Source organism: Mauremys reevesii, linkage group 4, assembly GCF_016161935.1.
Source record: "Mauremys reevesii isolate NIE-2019 linkage group 4, ASM1616193v1, whole genome shotgun sequence".
Taxonomy (NCBI): Eukaryota; Metazoa; Chordata; order Testudines; family Geoemydidae; genus Mauremys; species Mauremys reevesii.
The window spans coordinates 131707465-131733238 of NC_052626.1; the positions used below are offsets into that span (position 1 = coordinate 131707465).

General features: G+C 46.6%; 1 protein-coding gene across 6 annotated transcripts in view; it reads left to right on the forward strand.

Moving 5' to 3' along the window:
• The window catches only part of ATP2B4 (ATPase plasma membrane Ca2+ transporting 4), a 105518-nt gene extending 85408 nt beyond the window's left edge, over window positions 1–20110 (forward strand). For 4 of the 6 annotated variants that reach the window (XM_039538705.1, XM_039538708.1, XM_039538706.1 and 1 more), the window contains exon 21: window positions 11225–20110. In XM_039538705.1, the coding sequence (XP_039394639.1) occupies window positions 11225–11530 (306 nt within the window). In that variant the 3' untranslated portion in view covers window positions 11531–20110. Of the gene's footprint in view, window positions 1–3900; window positions 4094–11224 lie in introns of all 6 variants that reach the window. The other 2 variants (XM_039538710.1, XM_039538709.1) reach the window with 2 other exon arrangements.
• Window positions 20111–25774: the final 5664 nt, after the last annotated feature.

Sequence of the window (25774 nt, forward strand, 5' to 3'; positions counted from 1 at the left end):
GGACTTGCCACTCTTGAGTGCCCATCTCTGTTACCAGCAGGGAAGTTGGGGCTCTTCTTTGCCAGCTGGATGCCCGCTGGCCTCGGTCAGCTGTTTGCACAAGAATTATTGGCTGAGCCGTGTTGGCTTTCGCCTCTCTGGAGCCAACATGGTCTCTTGCAAAGGCAGCCAGAGCAGCGTGGTGGTGGCCCGTACCACGGTGACTTTTTTTTTCACATTCCCTCCCCATTGGTTTTATTTATCTTCTTCCCTGCTGCTCCCCCAGCCTCCTGATAAGTCCCTACTCGTGGGCCCTCTCTTCTTTATCTACTGTTCCCCGTGCTGTAGCTACAAGGGGAGGAGAATTGTACGAGGAAAAGAAGCCTGGTTATGGTTTCTTTAATAGTTTTTCTATTGCAGTTTTAAAAAACTTACTGACTTTTTTTTTTAATTGTTTTTGCCGAAGAGCATATTTGTCCTTGGGACCCTCCTCTGCTTTTTCCCCCTGAAAGGAAGCGTCTCATCCTGAAGAATACACCATGCACATGAGCTGCTCACGTTTCTCTACCAGCCATTCCCTTCTCAATATTTCTCTGGTTAACAGTCCTCTCCCTGCCCCCAGGGCCTCCTCTACTCCATGCTGGTGGAGGCTTTCTCTGTCCCTCTCACCTCCTGCCCCACACTGGGAAGGTAGAAGGCTGGGGGTGAAGAGGCGGGAGGCAAAGGCCAAAGTGAGGAATGCCATGCCAATGACTTGCAAGCTCCTGAAGCATGCTCCCAGCACTGCCAGCCCCTAGCAACGGGCTCTCCTCCTTGCTTGCCTGGCTCAAATGCCATGCTAGGAAGCTCATGAATTCAGCGTGGATGTGAGGAACAAAGAATCCCCACCCTTCTGCAAGTGGCACGTTCATTCCACCTCCTCATCTCCTCTGGGTATTTCCCTTGTGTTGGCCTGTCTGTTCTTCCCCTACCCTCCGGCGTCCTGGCTGCAGATTGGGCAGTTGCCTAATAATATGAGACGTCTGGCTAGGAATAGCAGGGGCTTCTCAGCCCCTTGAGGGGGGCCCAGCATCTGTCGACCTGGAGCATCGCCATTGCCCTGGCTCCAGCTAAACAAGTCTTGAGGGGGTGGGGGGAGGAATTTGATAGCCTCAAAGCATCTTCCTCAAAGGCCTCTGGGAAACTTACGAGTCTGTCTGCTCCCTACCACTACAGCCTCATAGGCACAGCAAGGGCCAGTCCTTTGGTTTCCCTTTGCTCTTTACCCAGCTCCCAGGAACCAGAGCCCAGTGATGAGACACAAGGGGGAAGGGAGCTATTGAAGGGAGTGGGATAACGGCTGAGCTGCCTTTGGTTATTATCTCACATTTATTTTTCCTTCCCAACTCTTCTGCCTTTGTGTCCAAACCCTGCTTTACCAGAGCAGGTTCTGAGGGGCTGGGGATGCTTCCCTCTGGCCTCTGAGTCTGGTTGGGAATTTCAAAGTGAAATTCCTCCGGGGGGGGGGGTCATTTGGGTGGGAGCTCGGGGCAATATCTGCAAGGCAGAGTAAGTCCATGGGTGGCACATGGAAAATATGATAAACCTAAGACAAAATGTCTCCTGAGACCCATATCTACCAGGCTATATCCTCCTGGCTTTGTACAGTGGTTTCTTCTTCCCTACCCAAAGCAAGCAAACACCCCCACCCCATGTTCACCTTTTCTTTCCACCACAAAGGCTACTAGAATGTGAAGGTACTAATCTGACCACCTCCACTCCTCCTGCCTAGGGACCTTGCCAGAGTTACCGTTCGATTGTTAAACGTACATGGGATAAGGAAGGAGCCATGTTTGTTTTGCATGTTTCAGAATCATGCGACACACTTGGAATGAGAATTTTAGAGTGGCTGCATTTCAAAGAAACGGGGATAAGAGGGGGCTGGGGGCACTTCATGGAATGGAGGTGCCGAGATGAGGCCTCAGTATTCTTGTGCACGTTGGATTCGTGAAGCTTGGTCACTGTTTCAGTGCAGGTACCTGCTTCCATAACAGTGGCCAACCAGCAAAAGGTCCCTTGAGTCCATTGGACTGGGAGATGTGCCCACGTGGGATTCGCATACAAGTCCTACTTCACACGTGGTTCATACAGCCATAAGTGTGACATTTTTTTTGCAGCACATAGGAAATGCATGTGATCCACACTAAAGCCACATGTGTGTGGTTTTTAAAAAAAAAATATTGGCGCACGGCCCACATTGAGGTCAGTGTGAGTTGTGTGTGAAAAACACGAGCCGGGGAGTACACATGACTGAAGCCAACGTGATTTTTGTTGCCTGAGCTCCTATTCTTTTAAGCTTTGGTACTGGCTTGTATTGGCCAGGCTGGGTTATTTTTGCAGTGGGATAGGGGAAAACAGATTCCGTTGGGGTCAGATGTTGCTGGTCATTGGGACGCTGGCTGTGTTTGCTAATTTCTCAAGCTAGCCTGCAGCACGATAACGCCTTTGGGAATACCATGCCGTTACAAGAACGATCCAGACTTGCCGGAGTACGGTAGGTAGAAATTTCTGTAATGTAGTGCTGCAGAGGTGATGCAGGTTCTAGGCGCTGTCTCCAAACCAGTAAGATGAATGAGCTAGCGATACCAGTAGCCACCATGTGGTTCCCAACGAGTCCGTACTGGAGCCAGTTTACTTATGAAGCTTTGCGTTCTTGCCTCATGAAAAATGCTGCTTGCTATTGCAACACTATGCAAAGCCCTGGGTTCTTTCCAGCATCATGTCTGTCCTGCAAATCCTAGCAAACCAGCCTGGAGATCAAAACCCTGGAGTTCTAGGCTTCCAGGAGAGTGTCCTAAATACGTGTGCCTTAAAGGGAAATGGCGGGGATTCTTTCACGATTGCCCTCGCTGATCGCAGGAAAACGTTCCTGCATCACAATATGAGAATGAAACAAGGAAATGGCAAAGCTGTGCATGGAATACCCACTGGGATGGTCTGGGAAGCTGCGTGCTGTTCCTTGGGGAGGGCTTTTTAATAAGGATCATGTGACCAGGGCAGTGGCCAGAAACACAAGGAAACTGCAAGGACGCATAGCCTCCTGGTTCTACCTGTATGGACCAAGAGATAGCTAGGAGAGTCAAAATTCAGAGCTGTGTAATAAATCCCCAGATGTAACTGGCTACTGCTCTGAGCTACCTTCCTTGGAATGTGTCCGCAGACTGACACTGCGGCTGTTTCCTTATTTCATAGCTGATGGTTTTTGTTTCTTTTTGTTCTTTATATTTAGGGCATTTGCATAAATCACTGTGTGGTTCAGGGCCTGATCCTGAGAGAGGTGCTGAGCGTCTGTGAGCCCGTTTGGCTTTAGTGGGAGTTGTGGACACTCGGCGTGTTTCTGGAGTCAGCCCCTTACTCAGTCCAATGAAAGACATGACTGATTGGAAATGCTTTTCTATCCCATTGCAGTTTTCTAGAATACAGGCTGCACTTTGTGTCTCAGTTGCCAGCTCACACCTACACCCATCCCCTCCCTCTCTCTGTCTTTCTCTGTCTCTCTCTCTTTCCACACCTCCTGCAGGTTGCCTTTATGTACTAGAACCTTTCCCCTGACTGCCCCCACTCCTTTGGGCCTGTAAAGATTGCATCTGATGCAAACTGGAGAGAGAGAGAGAGAGAGAGAGGGAGGGAGGGAAAGGCTGAAAGCTAACGTCTAATCTTTGCTCCATGTCTCTGCTTTTGGATCACCTGCCAAAACTGTATTTACGGGAATGTAATCTGAAATGGGTTTTTCCTTTCTTCTCCCTGCCCACCTCCATCCTCTCTTCCTTATCGTCTGTTTGTGTCTGTCCCTGTCCGCCCAGCCTCCCCTCCTTCCCACCCCCCATTCCTCTTGGTCTCTGACTGTGGGGCAAAGCTATCTCACTCTCTGATTCTTTACAGATGGACGTAGTTTACACATTCCAGACCGGCGCCTCCTCTTTACAGGGAGCCCTCAGGAGACAGCCTTCCATCGTGAGCCAGCACCACGATGTAAAACATGTTTCTAGCCCAACCCATGTAGCTCTTTCCTCCGTCAATTCCACTCCCACCACTTCTGCTGCTGCTGCTGCTGCTGCATCTCCTACTGCGGGCAGTGAGTGATAGTCTCTATTACAATGCATGACTTCCTAATAACCACAAGAGAGCACTTGCATCGACCTAACGAAACCTGTTCTCTCTCTTCCTCTTTAATCCTTGACTTGCCCCAATGGTTCCTTGTCTCGATGCAGGGGCAGGGTGGAGAGGCCATTTGTTTCTTTTAAAGCTGTTGCATCTTTAACCATGTTTAAAACCTTTCCGGTTCGTTTCCTTCTCTCCTCCTTGTTGCTTCTTTTATCTTTTCTCCTCCTTGCAGGATTTTGATGGATTTTTTTTTTCCCTTCCAATGGGTGCAAAATTTGAGGTTCTTTAACAGAACCGTGTGGGACGAAGGACCCCAAATAAAATGGGGGAAGCCGTTCTTTCCACAAGTCAGGATTTCTGCCATGGCTCCCCTCAGATCCTCTGATTTTACTTAAGTCTTGGTTTGTTGGAGGCCAGTGGGACCACTAAGCTTTAGCGCTAACTTGTAACTGAACAGCCTCCAGATTGGCCTTCGCAATAACTTGCACGTTGCATGAGCCACACGTCACTGGAAGTGACATTGAGCCCTGTGCAGAGGACTGCTGCTTAAGTCCCCCACAAAGCCCTGTTATGAGGTCTTAGGGCCCTAATTAGGTCAGCTCTTAAGCACATGCTTAAATCCCAGTCAGTTGGCCTTGAGGACATTTTGAGAATTAAGCACCTTTTAATGCTATGGGGCCAATCGCACGTGCCCAGAATATTGGATATTCTAGTACTTCTGGGCACAGTGTGGGCCTACCACCACCTGCATGGCACCCAACTCCCCTCCACATGACTTTGCATGCGAGGTCATGCCACACGGGAGGCTGCCATTTTGAAGAGCATGCTGCCCCGCCCCCGTCAGCGTGACCCCTGGCATGCGCTTAATTATGGCATCCCCCATCCAATACCAGACAAAACCACATCCAGTTTTGTCTCAGACAGGGGACAAACCACCTCAAAAAAGGACTGCCTGGTTTATAAGCAGACAAATGACCTCCCTATTTAATGCTGTCCTGAGTAGGAAGCACATGTGTAAGTGCTTTCCTGAATTGGGGCCTTACATGGGGTGGTGGTGGCATGTAGGCCTGTTTCTGGGCCTTTGAATTTCACCCTGTATGTAAAAATTAGGTAGATCACCTAGACAGCTGATTAAAAATCTTTTTTTTACAGAATCCCATTTTCCACTTGCATGTGGAAACACCTGGCATTGAGCACAGTTGTTAATGCCTTGCTCTTCTATGGCACTTTCCATCCGTAGACCTCCAGGCGCTTTGCAAATTTAGATGCCAAGTTTGAAAATGCCAAGATCAGTTATAAAATGCAATGGGAGAAATCCTGGCCCTGTTGAAGTCACTGGGAGTTTTGCCATTCAGTGGGGTCAGACTTTCACCCAAGGAATTTATAGGGGTTTGCCTTTTGTTTACTTCTGCCTCCATGCACCAGCATAATAGGTTTCTCAGAAGGAAGTTTTCTTAGTTTGGAGCGCCAGCAAAGGGGAAGAAACATAGTGGATGTTGGTGTGTCCCACCAAAACACCATTTATGCTCATTGATTAATGTTCTACTTGATTGCGGGAGGGAATCGATAACTTGCAAGGATAGCATGAGCCCTACCAGACGATAACTTTCCCAAAAGCTAAAACGGGTTGCTAAGGATTCCCTCCATTTTATCTAGACTTGGCTTTACTTCCTTTCTGCTGTTCTCTCTTTCTAAAAACTGTATCTCTGAATACAGATTAACTGAGCCCCTCTGACTTCCCCTTATTACTTCCTGGTGGAAAGTCCTACTGTGCCAGATCTCAGCAGTCCTGAATGCTGTGTTCCTGTTGAGTGGTGATGTAACAAAGGGGAGGCCTCACGAGTGAACCACAGCTGGTGGCTTGTAGATTTAGGCTTTGTCTCCATTGGGAATTTTTGCCCTGATTGCAGCTATCGGTGTCCCAGCTCCACCGAGCCCCTAGTCTGAATAGGGTAAAACACTGCGAGTCACACCTTTGCACTGGTGCAATTTACCTCTGTTTCAAGGAGCAGTGAGCTCGGCCAGTACAAGTGGTAGCTTGACCTAGTGGTTTGCCTGGGTTCACCTATTCCAGGGGCTGGAATTGGGGCAAACTCCGAGTGTAGATGATGCTTGAGATGCTGTGAAAAACCTGGAATCAAGAGGAAAGGCAGGTCCTTGTTCTGGGCATGGAAGATGGGAGTTCACGCTAGATTTTCAGAGAAATTGAAACATGTCATTGACATCACCCTTTGGGTGTCTGCATAGACTCTAGCCACTTCTGTGGATTGCAGACATTTCTGCATAGGAAGTTCTTAAACAGTTCAGCTCCCCAAGAAGTGGCCATAATTCACGCAGTGCTCTGAAAGCTCGCTAACAATGGACAAATTTCCTACGGCTTGGAATTGGGGAATGGGAGGGATCATTGGGATAAGTTCAGATGCTTGATCCAAAGCTGAGGCAAAGGTGGGCTGGGTAGTCGTGCACCAAAAGGCTTTCTTGCAGGGAGCATCAGAAATCCTGCTTCCAGCTGGGCTGGAGATAAGACCAACATTTCTTGCAGTTTTTTCTGAACTTGCACCTGAACCTAGAAGTGCTGAGTAGATGCTTGAAAACAAAAGAGAATGAGAAAAGGCCAGTGAAATGTTTCACCCCACAGAGATGTGGTTCCAGTTTGGAGCAAGGGTTTGGATGGACTTTTATCCAGACTGGTGAACCCATCCCTAAACTGTTCCTCCTTTGCTTGTCTTCCTACCCAGAGATCCTTTTAACAATAAGGTGGAATTTGCATTGGTTTTATGTTAGTTCTGCTGACAGCCAGAGGCGGCATCAGTGAAGCAGGCACGTGCCTGGGGCAGCAAGCTGCAGGGGGCGGCTGCCAGTCGCCGTGAGGGCAGCAGTCAGGCGGCCCTCGGCGGCATGTCTGCGGGAGGTCCGCCGGTCCCACGGCTTCGGTGGCAATTCTGAAGGTGTGGAACCGGCAGATCACCCACAGAAACGCTGCCGAAGCCTCGTGACCAGCGAACCTGCCAAAGGCCGCCTGACTGCCATGCTTGGGGCAGCAAAAAACATAGAGCCGCCCCTGCCGACAGCTTCTTACGATCAGCTGCAGAAATGGCGGGACCTGCCTGGGGGAAGGCAACAAACTATTTCCTTTATGAACTGAGTGGGGAATTAAAATGTTAGAGAAACCAAAACCATTCATGGACATCTGGACCAACCAGTTATGCTCCTGGATGGGTCACTCACTGCCTGAAGAGTCAGAGCCCAGGAACTTTGGATCTAAAAGCATGAGCCTCTCCTATCTGAGCTAAAGGAGCAGCTGTGCTCACTCAAGGGAAGAAGCGGACCAATAAACCTCTGTATGTGATCTAGCCCTGGGAGGGAGACTAAGTGGCATGCTGTTAGTGGAGTTTACCCACTTGTGTTAAAAGCTGAAAAGCAAGTGATGGCACCAGATTTATTGGTGCACATGGATTTTTCAAAGCAGTCTAGGGGGTTTAGCCACACCTGATTAATGGAATGTGTCTAAATCCCTTGGGCTGCTTTGAAAACCTCTAAGCATTCATTATTTTATGCAGATGTATCATTCTTGGTTTGTTTGCTTGCTTTTTGTTTCTTGTGCTTTGTAGCGGTGCAGTGCATATATCTTGGAAGTCTGTCGATTGCTGATCTCTGGGGTTATCCCAGTGTGCACCTAACAGGGTTGGGGTTTTGGTTGTTGGTTTCACTTTTATTTTTTTCTTTTGGCGGGGTGGGGGTGTGACTTCAGGCTTCAGAGAAGTGGGATTTTCTGGCACTAATGCCAGCACGGCTAACTCCCTCAAGGAAGAGCACCTGAAAGTTAGGAGGAGGAGTAAAGTTAAATATTCTGATGGCTTCATGCCATGGCTGATGTAGGTTAGGAGATGGACTAATAATGTCCTGGTATGCAATAAGGCCAAGAACTTTTCCAGTAGAATCCACAAATATCACCCCCTTTTTTCCCTTTTTTTGGATGTATAATGGGCCTCCATTGTCTTTTGGCCTACGTCTTTCCCAGCTCCACCTTACTCTTCCTCCGTAGCTTTGTGGTACCCTGCAGTGTGACGGGAGTTAAGAGAAGGAAATGGGAGTACCAGATTGCTCTGCTTGGAAGGAACCCCCAAAGCATCTGGGTTTCTCTAGCTACTTTGCTCAATCCATTGATCACAGACGTGCTCGAGTGAGAGAAGGCCTTGAATTCCAGCTGCCCCAATGTTGTCCACCCAGATATAACCTTCCCTTTTCACAGGTCAGGCTGTATGGCTCCCCACTGTGAAGGTGGACACTCAAGTCTTCCCCCGGATCTGTGGTTTTTGCCTGTCGTCCGGCCACTGCAAGCCAGTGTGTTGTGTGCTTATCTGTCCATGTGTGACATGAGGATGGGCTTGTTTTACTTTTATAGATTTAAATGCTTTTCGCTTTCAAAGCCCTCATCATGCTGGTGTCAATGAGGATGTTCCATCAAAGTGCTCATGGGTCATCCTGCTGCTTGCGGGCGCCATCATCTCTTCAGGGTGGGTGAAGATGCCAGCCCAAAAGCATGTCCCTGTTAAACCGTGGGACACGGGCATCCTATAGTTGACTTGTGAGGCTGTAAAGTTGGTGGGGGTCTCATCTCAAGCTTCCCTTTGTATAATGCCTTGTTTTCAATGCTTTGTGAATGCTGACATGCTGTCATTGTGCTGACACCAAAGATCTTTGGGGAGTTTTTTTATCTTGGGTATCTGGGAGGTGGTGATGGGAGTGGTTCTGGCTGGTGTCTCCAGTTGAGTCTGCTGGTGATATAGTAACCAATATTTAACCCAGTGAATCTCATGAGTGGTGGGTGGTAGTGTCCTGGTTTACCAGGATCGATAGCCTTTTCTCCAAGGTACAGTGAAGAAAGTTTGTTTGCGCACTTGCGAGTGGAGGAATTGACTTTCTCCTTCCACTCCTCCTTCCTCCTTTGCTTTCTGTCCATTTAGCTGGGACGTAGGGCGAGTATTGAGAGACACTGGAAGCTGGTGTAGCGTAGTGGTGCAGGCAGAAGCAAGGAGCTGTCATGGGCATGGGCATCTTCACAGGTGTCAGCGCTTTAATGAAGTGCTCCACACAACCCCTCCTGGGCTGGTCTAGGAACCAGAGGACTAAGAGCACTGTACTGATAACCTAACTCCACAGGCAGCATCTGAAAGCGGGTAGGTAAAACTGACTATTTAGATGGTGAGCTCAGAGCAGTGGGCGAAGGTGACTCAGGGCTGCGTGAAGGCACGGCTCTCTGCTGCTGGTGGGGGATGCTCAAAGGAGATCTAAAGCAGTGATTTCAGAGTACACTGGAGTGGTAACAATTCCCTTCACTGCAGGAATCCCTGGGTGACTTTTTCATGGAGGAATTTATGCAGGACGTGAGATTAGAGGATGGTCCTTTTTGCCCTCAAAACACAGAATCAGCTCAGTTTCCATCCAACGCAAACGGTTGATTAGAACTCCCCCTCCACTCGCTGGGGGAAGGAGCAAACCCAGTAGGTTGCAGCAGGTCACAACTGTAATGGGATGATGCTGAACATCTTTGGAATGTAACTTTCAATGAGGGCTGACGGGTTGATGTCTAAGCTAAACCAGTGGCTGCAATTCCATGACCCCTGGCACTCTCTAGAGCCCGTTAGCTGGGGAAGGTTGGGACCTGTGGACAGGAGTAATTCCTGCAATGTGAGGCATGCCACTCTGCCAGCATGGGGACTCAGGAATGTGGCCACTGGTAAATTAGAAATACTTGAGGGGTGGGGGGGGACAGGCGGATTGCATTTTATTTTGCGATTTGGATCCAGATAACACTTTTTTTTCTCTGACCTCTCAAGGTTGAGAGAGTTTAGAGTAGTGGTTCTGGTTTTGTCAGCTCCATATAGAAGCCATTTAAACGTACGAGGATGCATGAATTGAATTGACATTTAGAATGCATACACCTGAGTGTTCCTTGCGTACAAGTCACTCATGGGAATGGGTGTGATTTTCCGCACCCAATGTCTGTGCATTGGCTGCAGTGGAATGACCTACATCGCACGCTCACACATGGGTTTGGGGTGAGCGTAACCATGGAGAAGTCACCGTCAGCAAAAATGCAGTGTTACCAGGTCGCTGCCTGCTTCACCTTTGTGTGTTGAAAATGTGAATTGCACCTTAAACCTGTGACCGAATAAACTGTGACTTGACTGCAGGGTGGGGCGAGAGAGCTGTAGGCTTTCAGGCTTGAATTTTCAAAGGAGCCTGAGGAACTTGTGAATGGGATGCCTTAGGCTCCTTTATAAATCCTGCCCAACTTGAGATGCAGAAGTGCTCAGAAGTGCTGAGCCTCCATGACTGTGGTAGGAGCGAATGGGAGCTGTGGGCACCTCATGTCTCTGGAAAGCCAGGTCTGACACATGTCAAGCGGGGCACCTGAAAGCAGTGGCTGCTTTTGGAAACGCTGGCCTTAAACGTGTTGGTGCAGGCAAGGATCGAAAGCTCCTGATCAGAGTCTAGGCTACAGCGTGGAAACTCGCACAGCTTTGGTTTCCTTCTTGCATGCTCGGCTGGGTACGTTTGTTGTTAGTGCCATCTGCTTGGATCTGCTGCTCCACGCGGAGTTGATGAAGCCATGACACCTTTAAACTGATTCCTTTTTATAGGTTTACAAAAAATAAATAACTAAAAATGCATCACTTCCCATTTGCCTAGAAGCCAAATCACTGTGTGTCTAACCCACCTCTCTTTTGAGTTGTACTTCCACTTTTATTTTGTCTTTTTGTTAAATGCACAGAAGCGTGTGCGCGCACGCACCAGAACTAATGCATTTTGATTTCCATTCATTTCAAAGTGATCTGTTTGGAAATGTTTGTCTTTTCTTACAGCTTCTGAAGTCGCCCCATAGTCGGTTGCCCCATCACACACCTACTCCTGAATTTGATCCATGTGGCCATCCTAGTTTCCCATAGTTTCTCTTATTTTTATTGAGTTTTGTGTCGTACTGTTGTGGTGGTGGTGTTGTTGTTGTCTTTTTATTTTTCACCTGAAGTCCCTGAACTCTCCCTATGGCCGCCTCTCACCTCTTCTCTGTTTATCCCCCACCCCAACCTCCTGACAGATCAAAGTGGTGAATGCGTTCCGTAGCTCTTTATATGAAGGCCTCAAGAAACCCGAATCCAGAAGCTCCATTCATAACTTCTCAACTCACCCTGAGTTCATCATGGAGGAAGACGAGCCTCAAACCCCATTCCTCGACGACGCAGAAGAAGACTCCAAGACTGACGGACTCAAAAACCAAGGTGGGAGTTCCCCAGGTGAATCCTTCTCCCTCAACCAAAATAACAATGCGGTGGACAGCGATCTAGCCGAGAACACCGTCACGGAGTTTGAAAGCCCCTTAGACGGCCTGGAATCATCGGTTTGACCTTTGAACTTTGATACCCCCTTCACTTCCTTCACCCTGAGTCCCGTGTGATATCAGCACCAATAACTGATATTGCAGAGCGGTCACTTCATGTTAACTGCTCATATGTATACTATTTTGTTTTCCTTTTATGATTTAGTGGCAGGAACCAGAGTACCATGGAGTGGGGCGGGAGCAGTTTGCAGTGGGTACTTGCCTAGGTGGGAAACAGCCAAGTTGATATTTCTTCTCCTTGAGTCAGGTTCCGTGTGTCCGTAGGGGTTTTTCATTTTGAAAAATGCATGTTCAAAGAAAAGGTTCAGATTGTCTTAAGTAGTCTTACATGTGCACTCGCCATCTGAGGGTACATTTGTGGGGTGACTTGGGGGTCTTTTAGCTTGTGGGATTTGACCTCCGATAACGTCACACTTGTGGGGTGGGGGGGGGGAAGCAGCATGAAGGTACAGATTTAAAAATTGAACAGGGGGGAAAAATCTTGAATTGTGTTAGAGGAGGAAAGGGAAAAACCAAACAGGTATTCCCTGCGGGAGACTCTGATGGTTAGAGTATGTAAACCAGTCTTCCACCTTGAAAAAAATGGTACCTAACCTTTACTACTTTTCTGTCTTCGTAAGTGTGTGTCTCTCTGTTTCCAACATGCTAACTGTGATTAAAAACAAGGGAGGAGGGTGATTTAAGAGTCTTAAATATGTTGGCTAAGATATGATTTGAAAAAGACCCTGCTTTGTTACAAAGCCCCACGGGAGATGCTGCCACCATTGCTGGGAATGTTCTCCAAGAACTGCCGTGACTGGAAATAAGAAGTCTTACTTTCTGCAGATCTTTTTAAATGCATCTTTTTGCTCTTGAACTGTATGATATCGGTCGTCAGGATTTTCGATGGTCAGCAAGAGTCATGCATAATTTAATAGCAAATCATTTCTGAACCACTTTGGTGAGCAGAGGTGTTTTTGCATGTGTGGTGGTTTTTTTTTTTAATACTGTCAGATTAAATATTCCTTTGGCCCTGGAGTGAGGCTAGCCGCGGCTAAGGTTCATCCCAAAGAACATACCACATGCTGCACATCCTTTTCAAAGCAGTGGCGGGGTCTGGATGGGAATCGAGTGCCAGCTGCTCATGGAACGGATGGGGCAACTTAAGGCTACCCATCCCTGCTGCGTTTTGCAGGTCCCTTAGGAAAGAGAAGAGAGACTGTATTAGGGGAAGCCATATTGGCAGTGGCCATACCTGCACAATCCCATTCAGTGTACATACCTGCCTCATAATGGAATTGTCCTGTCTGGGTCTTTTTCTAGGGTTGGATGAAGCCGTTTGTAAATAGGGGCATCCTCCTGTAACATGGTTGTCTTATTCCTGGGAAGGGCACCTCCATCAGAACTTCAGAGGAGGCTTAATAGCTAGGCTTTGCCCCACTCTCCATTGTCACAAAGGTCCCCTCTCCACCTTAAGCCCTAATTTGCCTCCCCTCTTGCCTGGATCTTGTTGCATCTCAGTACTACAAACAGATGCAAGAAATGATGGTCTGGGAAGCTAAGGTCATAGCCAATATCACTTACTCTGGAGAAATCCATTCCAAGGTGTCCTGTGCTAATTGTTAATGCGTCTCTCCGGGTTTTTTTAGGTTTGTCCCCTCATATTTAGACTGTGGCAGGGTGGGAGGCCTGGGCTTCAGCTTTTGATCACCTGGGAAGCCACTCAATGAAATAGTTCTGAGCAAACTCACTTGTGATGCCAAGAAAGGGTCAAATCATGAGTGATGGGAGATGTCTGCAACTCCTGTTGACTTCATTGGGTACTTTTTGTGCCTCTCAGAGTTTTGGTCCTAGATTGGTGCCATTGAGAAATGGTGTAGAAGGTTACCTCTTTTACCCCCTTATCCAACACTTATTCAATTAAAAGCTGTACCTGGAAGCAGAGAGAGAACCCACTTGCAACTGGCTGTATCAAAGGGTTTGTGACAAAAAAGGGACAGGGGGCTTTGCCTGGCCTCCTTCCTAACAAGCAGAAATATCTTAATGAGCGAGTGAAGGTTTGTTGTTGTTGTTGTTTTTCTTTTTTTTAAGAACGCACAGCAAAAACTCCCGTGCCTTTTCCAAGCACTGCCCAAAGCACCGTCTGCCACTTGGGAGCCCGGTACTTTGCCAAGAAATAAGTGTTCCTTAAACAACCCAACACTGACTCATGCCCTGGCGCTGTCACACTTCATTCCACATCTGTTCAGGGTAGACCGATGAAAGGTCCTTCTCACAGGGTTTTCTGCTCCAAGGCTAGTAAAGAGGAGGGGATTCTAGGCTCCACAAACTGCCAATACCAAGAAGAAATCACCACCACTGTGCATCTTAATTGCAAATCAAAACCCACCCCTTTCATCCAGAAAAACCCACCTGCTTCCTTCATTCCTTTCATTCTTCATCTGAGCTATAATTGGGAGGGATTAAGGGGGAAATTTAGCTGTTTCTTGGTCTCTTACGTGACCTATCTGATGGGAAAGAGAAAAGGATTTTCGTTTTTCTGTTTTGAAGCTTACATTGCTTAAAAGATCATTTTTCTATTTTAAATACTTGCAAAAAAAACCAACCCCACAACAGATGAAAATACGGTGTTCTTGGGCGTTTACGTAAATATTTATTAAATACTTTTGGGGGACACTGATTTTGTTTGTTTGATATTTTTTTATTACCTCGGACCTGTTTAAAAAAACAAAAAACTTTTGGGCGGGGTGGGGGGGAACTTTGGAGGCGCTTAAAAAGTCTCTCCCAGAAGTCTCTGTAACTGGCAGGTTACCGTGAGGGTCTGGTCTACCTTTTTAGTCAATTTAATTTTTGTTCTAGTTTCAATCGTAGGAAGGGGGGGAATAATTATATATAAATATTATGCAAAAAATATAGTTTTCTTTAGATCAGAAACTGATATTTTTAAGTCAGCCATATGTATTTTGTTTAAAGGAAAAAAACAAAGCTGTAAGTCATGTGTCTGCAATGGAATGTGATCACATGACTGGCAGTTTAAAGTGACAGGTAACTTAAAGATTGGTCAGACTCCAATCAACTTCCTTTCTCTGAGCAGCCATCTTTGTACTAAAAGTTAGTTGGATTACACAGAACTGTTTTTTATATAAATTATGTTGGTATGGCTGGTTGCTTAAAGTATAAGCGTTTATTGTGCATACTTTTTTATGTAAAATATTTTTTTCTATTTAGTTTCAGTGATAAACTGGCAGCAGCTAACTATGGCTTAAGTTATTGAGGAAACTTAAACTGGGGAGAGAAAGAGATGGTGCTTTCAATTTAAAAGGCATGGTAGCCTAAATGAATTTCTTAAAACATGCCTTGAAAGATGGAGAGATGTTTTTTTTTTATTTTTTACTGCCAACAGAACAAGTGGGAGGGAAAAAATTAAATAGCTAGTGCCATGTCAGACAGGAAATGAAGTAATATCCTGTGATACGTGTTAACTTGTTTTGGAATGCTGTGTTATTAAAACACTCTAAACGATTTTGCAGCCAATTCTTAAGGGTAGGGTCTGTTTTTTGTTTTGTTAAATCAAGCGGCGGATTGGTACCAAAGACATTACATCACTTCCTGTGTGCAATGGTGAATATCCATTTGTAGGAGCTTTCATCATGTGATTAGGTTTGGAAGGGGAGTGTTTATTTGCACAGGGATCTGACTTTAATTTTCAAAGGTTTTGTGCAATAAGTTTTTAAGGAAAAAAAATTAAAACAAAACAAGAAAAATAAAATCTCCAGAAGGAAAAATACTAAACTGAATTTTAGCCATGGGTAGGCTGTAAAAATAAATGAGCTGGGGCAGAGAAACATACTTCCTTTTGATACATGTTCAGTCTGTCCCTCATCTAGAAGCTTTCTCTGTGGGGAGCGTAGACAACTTGTGGCAGGTTTAACTTTGGATCATGCCGAAGAAGAGTCAATTCAAAGCCCACTGCAGACTCCCACAGCCTTCAATGGGTTCTGGATCAGGCCCTCTGAGGAAGGGATTTTCAAGAAGATCGGTTGCTATAGTGACTTCTTCCAGTGTTCCACCAGGCAGGGACTCATTTTTTTCCCCCCCAACAGTCAAGGCCTTTGCTTTTCATGTGTCCCCAGGTTTTCTGCCTTCACATGTGTGTTAGGCAAATGGCTGTTGACAGTTGTCTCTGGGAGCTACAGCCCCAAGAGGAGGGGAAGGGTGATGGTAGGTTCTGTTTGTGCCAGGAGAAAGTCTTACATGACGTCAACTTCTGCTGTCCCCACCTCCTTGTGAATTTACCAATTCGCTGAGCTATCCATAGGGATCTCCTGAAATGTGCTCTGAAAAATCAACTCCCCCGCACATATTTCCGCAGTCAGTCTTTCCGAGAGAAGGCCAAGCTAAATATAACTTTGGCCTGATATCATAACTGACCATAACTCCTTCAGGCTTACCTAGAATTTATGGGTCAAAAACAATGCTGCTTTGTGGCTTGTGCTGTCCTATTAGTGATGGTGTCTCTTTTCCCTTTCCTTGTCAGTAATTCTGCCCATCTCTTCCTCTTGGCTGTCTGACCTCTTGTGCTTTTGCCTCTGATGTCCCTGCTGGCCCCCCCAAAAAGGGGGCTGTGGTTGGGATGTTAAGTTAATTAGCCTTTCAGCAAAGTCCATGGCTAAAATGGCCTTTAGTTTATTTCCTAACCCTAAATAAATATATATACAAAAATATACACTTTGTATATATTTATCGGACTCTCTTTTTAAAAAAAAACCAAAATAACCAAAATCTTTCTTTTGAAAAGAGCACGCAGGTTTGAACTTGAGTTTCTTTTTTTTCAGTAACTAGTATAATAAGCACTGGTATTTTTGTATTTAAAAAAAAAAGAAAAAAATGACAAAATAAAAGACTGAATATTATGTGGTATGCATGACATTAAAAACAATGGTGGTTTCAAAGCAATATGTACCCTGGTGTGTTTGCCATATCCTAGAGTCCAGCTTAAAGTGCACCTGATCTGTATTTGCATTTTGATATTATTTAATCTCTATGTACAATGTTTTGCATGTAATTTATATGGTTCTTGGGGAGGAAAAAATACTTTTTTGAATGAATTGTCAACTAGCTGCTTCTGGGAAAATTTGGAACTCAAAGCATAGATAACGCTGTGATTGGAAATGGAAGGGGCAGGGGGAAACTACACAACGGAAGATAGAGGGGGAAACAAAGGGGTAACGTTTTGAATCAATAAAGCTTTTGCTGTTGAGCAGAAACAATGTGCGAGTGCATTGAGAGAATAAAATGTGCCCACACGTAATTGTGCTGTCCTTAGTGTATGTCTACCAGCTTGTGAAGTCACTGATCATCTACTGACGCTGAGACGAAGGGTTGCACTTAAAGGCTCACCTCCGAGCAAAGCTGTAGTGTGGAAACTGGTGGTGTTCTGTTTGTTTCAATCTCACACCATGAAAACAATTTTATTTAAAAGGTTTTCCAACCTCCCTCTTCAGATGTGGGTGACTGTACTGAGTTCTGTTTGTTTCAGTCGTTCTGACTTCTACCATCTTTGAGCAAGGTCCAGAAGCAGCTGTCAAATACTAGCCAAAGCTAATGCCTTCTCACCGATATGGCCATGTTCCTATTCCTCTGACGGTGTCCCTCCAAAAGCTGTCTCCATCTGCAGCACATGGCAATGGAATTGAACTGCATCTTTCTAATTTTGACCTCAATTCAGTAATGCCCTTTAAATATCCAAGTCCATCCCTCTTTAGTCACATGTTTAAGTGTTTTGTTGAGCTGGAGTCTCAAACAGCAGTTAGCACTCAAAATTGATCGAAAGATGTAGCTGAAACAAGCCCTGATCCTTTGGCATTTATGCTCAGGAATGGCTTTACTAATCTGAGTAGTCTATGGGACTGTTCCCACAAGTGAAATTATTCAGGGGTTGCACCATTTTTAGGAGCTGGGTCTAATTTTGAAGACGTCACAGAGATTTTGACCAAGTGGTTTGATATCCGCCCCCGTGTCATTACAGCATAGTCAGCTCAGGAGAGGAGCTTAGGCTGATGGCGGAGCTGGGGCTAGAAGTGGAGACTTGTGGGAATGAGGGCAGAGCTGGGGCGGGAGCTGGTCTGGGGGCAGGGCTGGGTGGCACTCCCTCATGCCTCCTGTTGGGACTGATCTGGGCGCCCTTGCGCACCCCTCCACATTTTCAGTGGTATGCCCCACAGTTTAGGGACCGCTGTCTTAGAGACCAGCAAATCAACTGATGTGAATTAAGCTTAGATCTGAGCTGAGGTGAATGGGAGAAGAGGTTACAGGAGTTGTAATGCAAGTTCCTGGCAGGGTCACCATTGTTCCCAGTGGCGTTCTGTCAAATATTTAACCTCTTTTGGGGATCACACACTAGCTAACCCTTAAGGCCTGTCTTTTTGGGTTTAAAACATACAGTCAGAAATGTTGTTTATTATTAAAAGTAAAAGCTGGTTCTGATTGGATGCTATTCAGCACAAATGCTCCCAATGGTTTATGGACCTAGTCCAGTTTTTTCTGAACAGCAGCTGCGATGCTAATTTACATAGTTGTGTGGTGTTGGTTTTTTTTCCTCATACCCAATTATTCCAACAATCGTGGCTCACACTGTCAGTCTCTCATTTTTGTGCATAATGTATGTTCCTTGTTACTGTGTTGGCCTGTAGCTCCTTTTGTGCAATAATTTGGTTGGGCATTGGCAGATATGAGCAAGATCATTATTCCCACTGAGCTTGCATCTCCTATTTCCATCCTGCCACTTTGATGGGAACTCAACTGCAATTAATTCTACCAAGATACGTTATTATGGAGGCCAGGTTACCAGCTGCAGAGGCACTGGCATGGGGTCACTGGTGAACCACTTTGCGGTCCTACAGTAGCCAAACTTGTGTGTGATGGGGAAAGGGTAAGAGATTGGACTCTATGCGTCTCAATCAAAGTTGGGCCCAAACTGAGTGGAGAAGAGAGATCAGGATACAAACTCAGCAGATTGGGCCCAGATCCTCAAAGGTATTTAGGCACCTAATTACTTACATCTTTTGACAACCTGGCCCTTCCTCCCTTTAGGCTCTGGGGTGGATAAATAGGGCAAAAGTTCTGTTGTTTAACATAAATGGCTTTGCCCAGAGCTGTAGCATTACCTGCATTTGGTGTGAAACAAGTAACTTCATGTTGCTGAAATTGCTAGGTCAGGGGTGTCCAGGGAGCCCTTCATTACTCCATCACTTAAGTTCCTTTCACTGGCTTAGCCTGCACAGTTTTTGTACAAATACATTTTTTTTAATTGGGAGGGGTGATTTCCTACCACTGTAATTATACCAGTAACAAGCCCTAGTCTAGATGTAGTTATACTAGCATAGCTTATTCTGCCTTCACTTAGTGGAATAAACTGTCCTGGTATAAGCACCTTTGTATTGGTATAACTGCATCTGTGTAGTTAGTGGTACAATTTTTTTATGTTGACAAGCCCGTGGTGGTGATCGCTTTAATGGGTGGGCATAGCCAATCTTAGCATTGAATTTCAGGTGAGATTCCTTAGGTTTAGTCTACATGAGGAAATTTACCAGCATAATTATACCTCTCCAGTTACACTGACAAATGTCTCCATATGAACACTTACTCCAGATTAAAAGTGCCTTTTTTCTGATTTAATTTAAACCCTTCAAAAGTACTACAGGCAAAATCAGAAAAAAGGCATAATTATTCCAACATAAGAGTGTCTAGGTGGGGAAATTTTCCAGCATAACTAGCAGTATAATTATGCCAGTCAGTTTTCCCATGTAGACAAATCCTTAAACCCATGGGCCAGATCCTCAGCTGCTATAAACCCACTGGCTTCAATGAAGCTAGGTTGAGCTCTGTTGACTGGCACCAGCAGGCATCTGTAATATTCAGAAGAATATCACTGTTGCAGAAAAGCTCTGCTTTTCAGAAGTGTGAAGCACCTGTGATTCCATTTACAGTTAAAGTCAATGGGTGCTGGAAGGGGCCCAGCACCTCTGAAAAGTTAAGCCAGAATTAAAACTGACTTTTTCAAAAAAGAAAACAACTGATTTAAAAAGGATCCCAGCTGCATACACGTGTTTACTTCCCACTGCATGTTATAGTGTGGGCTAAGTATTTCCTGGGCTTTTACCTCCTCATGAGCCAGACTTTTGCTACCTTGGCTAGTTTGCTAACTGCTTTTGGGCCTTGACTCAACTCCATTTCACAAGAGCCTCCTACCTCGGTCTTCATTAACTGAATGGGGTGGTTGACAGAGAACTCCTGCAGCCTGCCTGGGGTCGTGATTTAATGTAAGTGATGAACTTTTGCTGCTTTAAACAGCCAAACAAACAAAAAATTGACCCAGCGACTCACTGCCTTAGTCTGTGGTTTAAAAAACTAAAAATAAAAGCAAAGCCTCATTAGATATCAGTGCTAAGTATTTACTGCTTCTGTCCTCTGTGTCTGTCGGCGTCTATGGTCCTCCACAGTGTGTCTCCGACAAAGCCAGACTGAATATGGGAGGCCATCTGTCATTCATGGGCAAGCATTTTTTAATCCTGTTGTAAATAAAAAGATACAAAAATGTCATCCATTTATTTCCTTCCTGGTGTGTTTGGGCTTCATCAGTGTCAAGCCAAAAATAATAAAAGGTGGGGGGGGGGGGAGAAGAGGGTGGCTGTCTGTGTGTGGCTGGTATTTGCTCTCATTTCATAGTCCTGTAGGCATGGAGAGATGTGGACGTATGCCAAGGCAGGTCGGACCTAAGATGCACAGGACCAGCTGTGTTTGACTACTCCCCCAGCAGCCCTTTTATTAACACCATGCTCAGTTTCTCTCTAACTTGACCCCGTTGGGTTATTTCTTGGAATGAGTTGGCTCCATGTGAAGCACTGCATTTGAAATCGCTAGCTCCGCTGGGCTACAGCCAGGACAATGGGACCTTGAGCGATCTCTCCGAGGGCTTGTTTCTACGCAGCTACTCCAAATCAGCCGTTGGCTGTCATCGATGGCTCTAGTTGTGCTCCATGTAAAGGCCTGTTGATGCTCGGAAAGCACATTGTGTTAAACATGTCACTCGCCATAGTGTAAAATACAGCTGAGCATTCACAGGGTCCCTAGGGTTAACCACAACCGCCAGCTGAAACAGTGCTAACCCGCTCGTTCTTTTCTAGGCTGAGTTTCACATCATATGAGCTAACATGTCAATTCCGTGTGTAGACCTGGGCTAGTTGGAGTTTGCATCAGTTGAGCCTAGTGCGGTTTAGCCTTGTCTAGTCTGAGGGATCAGCGCTGGTGAGTTAGGCAGTAGCGGCCAGCAATCAGGCTTGGCCTGAGTGTGCACAAAATCCAGGAAGCTTTTTCTCCCCTGTGATCATTTGTCTTTTCCTGTCTCTTATCTCTGTCACCGCTTCCTGGTTACCTTTTAATTCCCCTCTTTTCGGCTGCGAACACCTAAATTTGGTCTCTCTTCGTTTCTTTATCTTTCAATTAATCACACACCTTTCCCTGCTGCTGACCTCGGGGCCTAACCGCTGGTGCTTTGTGTTGCTGGGCGGAGGCCCAACATTGGTTTTTCTGATGCAGCTGCTTGATGCCTCAGCTGGTAGCTCTAGCGTGGCTACCCTTGGGTTTGAAGGAAGAAGAATCTTAGATAGCTCATTAAAGAGTAAGGCTGATGAGCGTAGGGAAGGGAAACCTATCCAGTCTGGCTCATCTATTTACACTTACACAGGGTTTCATCAGTGGATGTCAAAATGGAGGAGCCCCTCCAATATATCAGCTGTAGAGAATAAAACCTCATCCTTCCCCTCGGTTCCAGTGCTTCCTGTCGTATCCCAGAAAACAAGCGCTTGTTAGGACCAGAGCGTTCTCCTCTAGTGCAAGGCAGCCAGTTTACATTCAATGCTATTTTTGTCATGCCCTGGGTGTGCATAAGATAAGATGGGATGGGTCCCAGAACCCAGGTAGTCTTGCAATCCAAGTTAGACTTCATGCAGACGTACAGGCACGTTTGGCATGCAGAAGGCTTATGGCATCACCCTAGCTAAGCTGATCTTTTTTTTCACATCATGAAAATGGGTTGTGGGGCAGGAGAAAAGAAGCACAATGGGTGGAGGGAATGACCCATTATGTAGGGCAGTGCTTCTCAGTCGGGAAAGCCCCCTGGCAGGCTGGGCCGGTTTGTTTACCTGCCACGCCTGCAGGTTCGGCTGATCGCGGCTCCCACTAGCCGTGGTTCGCCGCTCCAGGCCAATGGGGGCTGCGGGAAGTGGAGCAGGCTGAAGGATGTGCTGGCCGCCCTTCCTGCAGCCCCCATTGGCCTGGAGCGGTGAACCGCAGCCAGTGGGAGCCGCGATCAGCCAAACCTGCGGACGCAGCAAGTAAAGAAACTGGCCCGGCCTGCCAGGGGGCTTTCCCTGAACAAGCGGTGGCCCGACTTTGAGAAGCACTGATGTAGGGTATAGCTGATAGCTGTTCAACAGCAGATGGGATGCTACACCCACCTGTGCTGCTTGAAAGGCAGGCTCCCTGCTCTGCCACTCTCCCTGGTCTGTCAGAGGAGATAGGAAACTAACGTGCTGGGTTTTAAGGTTAGAAGGGGTCATTCTGATCATCCGCTTTGAGCTTGTGCATAGCCTCATTGTAAGGCAGGGCGGAAAAAGACTTTAAGAGACCATCTAGTCCAGCCCTGAGGTATAGTACAGACCTCCACCAGTCCCGTTCTGATGCACCAGGTGGGCTGCCCGGGGTGAATGACATATCCCACAGCCCTCCAAGAAAAAGAGGAGGTAACCCTCAGCGTGTGGCTCAGGTTTCTGCACACCGAGCAGGTTCCAATTAGGTGCTGTATGTGCCTACACCACCACCGTGCTACTGTAATATCCTGTGTTACTGTGAGCTCCTTGAATTGATGCCCTAAGATTCATGTAGGTAGATTGCAGATCGCCAACCCCAGAGGCGAGCAGCTTTCAAGACACTGAAAGGACAAAAATCAAAATAACTATTAAGGAAACTGACAACGGTGTCAAGCCACCAATACTCCAACACTGATGCATCATTAATGCAAGCGTCCCAGATAACGGCCATAATATCCAGTCCCTATTTCCTGCCCATCTAGTCCCGAATTGCTCATGAAAAGTTTCCCGCACCTTTGCAGTGTGTAGGTGCCCAAGAAGCTGTGAAAGGCTCTGACAGGCAAGGGGTAAATGTACAGGGAGATTGTGGAATCTCCATCATTGAAGATTTTTAAGAGTCCACTAGACAAACACCTGTCAGGATGGCCTAGATAATATTTAGTCCTGTCATGAGTGCAGGGGACTGGATTGGATGACCTCTCACAGTTCCCTCCAGTGCTCCGATTCCAGGTTCCAAAGTCCATCCCAGAGAAGGCCCTGCCAGCACTGTTTAAAGTGAAGGGGGGGGTGGGATCCAGCTCTGCTCACAGCCGCAGCAGTTTCACACAGAAAGGGAGGCAGGCAGGGTCATGAGCTACGGATGCATTTGTTAACCAACAGTTTTATCCAACTGCATGGAGTTCATTGAAAGCTCCTGCTCTATTCGGTTGCTTCCCTGCCTTGTGAATCTCTGTCACACATTTTAAAAGCCCCATGTCACTAATTCAATCTATGGCAGCCACAGAAATATTCCAGTACTTTGCCCTTCTATCACCACTGATGGAAAGCACCAATCAGGGTGTCAAGTCTAATGGCTCCCAAGCTAGGATCTGTTGACCGCCATTGGCTTGCAGAGCATTCACTGATGGTCCATGGAAACCTGTCTGGTCAGTAGTGCTGGTGGCTCCTCGTTTCCTGCTGCTCCGTTGCTTTAGAAGAAGCTAAAAAAAACCTGAAAGCTTTCCCAAAGATACTTTCCCACATAAGCACTTGTTCTGGTCACTGATGTTATTTGATCGTCAGTGGGATGGGAAGTGGGCTGCGTGATTGTGAATGGGAGGGAATGTGTGCACAGGACACCCACCCTCTGTTAAGATATGGTCTGTGCTATGCAAGTGTTTGAGAACTCCATGGCATAGTAGCCGACTCCAGGATTGTTCTCTGCACAATATTTTTCTAACGCTTTGTCCAGTCTAGAGTTAAATGCCCCAAGCCATCGGGCTCCTGTCCTTTGGAAGAAAGCACCTTCGCTATGAGCATCACAAAGCACTTTATCAAACAGTAATGAATTTAGCCAAGTATCATCACTCCCCATTGTACAGATGGGAAAACTGAGGGACCAAAAGAAGCGAGGTATCTAAGGACACGCCTCAAGCCTGTGAGAATAGAACCCAGGAGTCCTGAATCCAAGGGCCTGATTCTCTACTGCCTCGCACCTTGTGGGATCCTATTCACCTGCACAAAGTGAGCGTGCAATGCTGCCAGATCTGAATTGTGTTCACTCGCCTCCTACTTTGCACAGGTGTAAATGACAACACAAGGTACAGGGCAGTGGGGAGGGCGTCTAGGCCTGTGCCTTCACTATGAGACCACACTACCTGCCACAATGGGAGGCTCTGGGGAGTTGGGGATGGTGACTAACAGTGGGCAGGCAGCTGGACACCCAACAAGGTCTGTGCAAGATTGTGGGAGGGTGGGGGAGGAGTTAACGGGGGGTCAGGTAAGGTAGAGGTGGGGGCAGCACAGTCACGGATGTGAACGTGAGGGAAAGAAAGAGACAGGGAGCAAAATAAACCAACGGGTACAGGGAGAAAGTGAGAGGGGAGAGAAAAACAGAGCAGGGAAGCCAGCCAAGGAGAGGAGGGAGTTCCTGGCTATTCCCTCTGCTTGCTTGGGTTTGGAATTGCTCCCTGACAGTTTGGATTTGACTGTTAGAATAACCATATTCGCCCACATTCTCCCCCAGCTCCCCTCCACACAGAGTGAATGCTTGTCAGTTTCTTCCAGCAAGGGGGAAATGGATTGAAGGCCGGGGGATGTAGGAATACCAAGGGGGTGCACAGGCATGGACCCCACAAGGGGCGACGCTGGTTCAGCCAGGGGAGAGGGTGACTGTTTTACCCAGCACCCCTGTCTCTCCTCCCAAATCCCTTTCTCCCTTCCCTCCTTCATCCTTTGCCCCCTTTTCAGCCTCCTCCTTTGTCCTTTTCCCCTTTCGCTCTCCTTCCCATTCCCTCTTTCCTTCTTCTTTTGCAATTTGGCTAATGATAGTTGGTTTGAATTAGCAAAAATATTATTTTTCCAGCTTAAATCCTGTTCTAGTAATATCAGAGTATCCATGTCTATTTGGATGTGCCTTTGCATCAAAGCTCTGCAGGTGAAATCTGGGCCCAGTGAAGTCAATGGGACGACATGCAAGAGTACTTTTATGGTTTTATAAATCTACACCAGTAAGATGTTATAATTAAATGAGTAACTTATTGGGCAGTGCTTAGGAACCCTAGTCATGGCCCAAGACTCAATTGTGCTTAGGCATTGTACAAACACGGAACATAAAGATGATCTCTGCTCCAAAGACATGTTAGGAAATCATTCTTTCTCCACATACCATTTATACAAGGCCCAGGTTTTCAGGAATACTCCACATCCCAAACCCCATTTGCAGTCAGTAGGGGCTTTGAGCGCTCAGCATCTGTGAAAATCAGTCTTTGATGTTTTTGTTGTTTGGGGGATTTTCTGGTGGGATGCCAGGAGACACAACAAGACAATACTACTACCGCCAACCCGAAGCATCCAAAAATCATAGCTCAACCTCCACTCCAGAATCATGAGATTTTTAAAATAATTGTTGGGATCCTTGATATTTGTCTTCTATTGTCTGAGCCTTTAGGGCTCACATTTACAAGCTTTTCTCCACAAACACAAGAGCTAGAAATTTAAGATATTAAAAAATAATCACGACCCCAAGAGCTGGAGCTTTTATAACACCGGAGACTCACAAATAAAATGGTGAGATGTAGCAATGGTGCAACACTCATCGTTAATTAAGGGACACATTATTTTCAAAGTGGAGGCTTAGTGCCCATTCAAAATGCACGCCCATCTCTGGATGCTCTCCATGCAATTGCCCGGGCAGACTAGGTACAAACTGGGTCAGCTGCCTAGCCTACAAAGCCCAGCATGCCATACTCCCAGTCAGCCTACAAGTCCCAGCATGCAATGCGCCACGCTGTTCTGACCTAGCTCGTGGAGACTACATCTCCCAGCATGCAACGACGACGCCGTTTCCAGGGCGCCGGCCCCGACACCGCACTGCATGCTGGGAGTTGTTTTGTGACGGCAGGCGCAGCCGTGCCGGTTGCCA